The sequence below is a fragment of the Octopus bimaculoides genome, chromosome 15, assembly GCF_001194135.2.
Source record: "Octopus bimaculoides isolate UCB-OBI-ISO-001 chromosome 15, ASM119413v2, whole genome shotgun sequence".
NCBI lineage: Eukaryota > Metazoa > Mollusca > Cephalopoda > Octopoda > Octopodidae > Octopus > Octopus bimaculoides.
Window position 1 is genome coordinate 33,560,771 of NC_068995.1, and position 2,186 is coordinate 33,562,956.

The 2,186-nt window shown below is 33.3% G+C and overlaps 1 protein-coding gene across 2 annotated transcripts in view; it reads left to right on the forward strand.

Moving 5' to 3' along the window:
- The window catches only part of LOC106880618 (3-hydroxy-3-methylglutaryl-coenzyme A reductase), a 101,124-nt gene that overhangs the window by 58,980 nt on the left and 39,958 nt on the right, over window positions 1-2,186 (forward strand). For both annotated transcript variants that reach the window (XM_014930640.2, XM_052973242.1), the window contains exon 5: window positions 1,900-1,984. In XM_014930640.2, the coding sequence (XP_014786126.1) occupies window positions 1,900-1,984 (85 nt within the window). The remainder of the gene's footprint in view (window positions 1-1,899; window positions 1,985-2,186) is intronic.

A 2,186-nucleotide genomic window follows, 5' to 3' on the forward strand; every position in this document is an offset into this window, starting at 1 on the left:
TGTGTGTGTGTGTGTGTGTGTGTGTGTGTGTGTGTGTGTGTGTGTGTGTGTGTGTGTGTAAAAGTTATGGTTTTGAAGTTTGGAAGTGAAGACCTTAAGCAACAATTTTTTGAAATTGTAAAGTTTTATCTATTACTGTTTAAGATTTATGGTTATTATTTTAGTTTCACATTTTGTATTTTCTAATTTTTTACTACATATAACCACATGCTTTAATTCAAATTATATACCCTTCATACTAATAAATTAACTCAGTCTCTTCGCCACCAATTTAAGCGTTTTATTTGCTCCTTGAAAAATAGGATTTAAATAGAATCTAAACATTATCCTGAGACAATATACTGCCAAATTAGCACTTATTCTAGTCAAGCCTTTCAAGCTTCTCTCTCACTCATACCAACACAGTTATAGAAACAGGACTGGTAAATTGATATAAGACTTGATAAGAGCAGCAACTACCTTGTTTTGTTAGTTTACTTTACCCATGTTTATGGTGACTACCACCAAATCCACAGCCAGATAAGACAAGAAATGCAACTTCCCCACATTGCTTACATTACATTCTGTTCAGTAAAGACTCTGTTAGAGACATACTGTATAGTCTTTAGTTAAGCTGAGGTGTGGCCATATCTGGTGAAATGGATCAGTTGATTGCCAGAGCAATACAATAACAATAGCTATGAAAATATACTAATGTATACCCTCTTCACAGTCAATGAATCACTATAAACTGCCACTTATTGCTCATGTGTAACATTTCTGAGATGGTTCTATATGCTCCAGCATGACCGTAGCTGCATTGTTGAAACACATAAGAGAATTTTGTGTGTGTGTGTATACATGTGTATTTATAATATATACACACACAAAATCCTTAACACACTTTCTACAACACAATCTTTTTCCTTCAATACTGAATCTAGTGATTCAGTTTGTAATTGTAATGGTAACTACTATATGACACAAGTGTTTTTAACCTTGAAAAGTCAGTGATTGAAACTGGCTGCACTCAACTTTTAGTAAAACTTTTAGAAAAAGCATAACACAATTTCTGACCAAATTCTCTTACTATATACAGTCAATGCTCTCGTACTGGTTATATTGTATCTGTCCATTTTATGATTGAGGCAATGGAATGAAATTCCTCAATCCAAGAAATAACTGCTTTATATTACAAGGTTTGGCTGAAAAGTTCATAGGCTGATTAAAATACTCTCATGGAATATGACCAAGTGAGGTTTATTTTTCAACATAGACCCCCTCCCTTCAGTTCACACACTTCTTCCATCTGTGCTACAGTACTTAGATCCCACTGGTAAACAAGCTTTCATCTTGTTGGTTGAAAAAGTCATCAACAGCAGATATGACATCACTGTGATACTGGTTCCTAGCTAAGTGGGTTTTTTTCATGTTAGGCAAGAGATGATAGTCAGGTGGGGCTAAATCAGGAGAATAGGGAAGGTGATAAACCAGTTCAAAAGCTACAGTCATGCACAGCAGTCACTGAAACCAAGGAGTTTTGTGCTGGAGCATTCTCCTGATGAAACAAAATCCCTTTCAACAATTTTCCTGGGCATTTGATCTGAACCATAAGGCTTATGAAGCTGGTAGTTAATGAGATTGCAAGACTTTACATGTGAGAAAAATATTACATATTTACACAATATATAAACTTCTAGTCTTCAGATATTGGCATATTGAATGATATTATAGCTTCTTAAAGATATTGTCTAAGAGAGTGGCTTTTGGTTCTGCCAAAGCTACACAACTGCAATTTTTCTGGATAAATGAGCAGAATTCCATACATTTTTTATTGCTGTTTTAAATGTAATTGGTATGTTTGTTTTTCATTTATTCATTTTATATAATTTGTATAAAATGTGTTTCTTTCTTTTGCAGTGAGGCATTTCCCTGTTTAATTCTCCTTATTGATCTGTCCAGCGCTAGTACTCTTGCTTGTTTTGCCTTGGGTTCAACTTCACCTGTAAGCTACTATTCTTTCTATTCCTTTTTTCTAATCTGTTCTTATGTATCCTTTTGATCAGTAATTTCTATTTCAATGCTTTCATTTGAGCCAGTCTATAATTATATGTATACAGATTATATACAGATATTTGGTTATTCTAAATTTTAATTTCATATATATGTGTGTGTGTGCATATATATATATATATATATATATATAT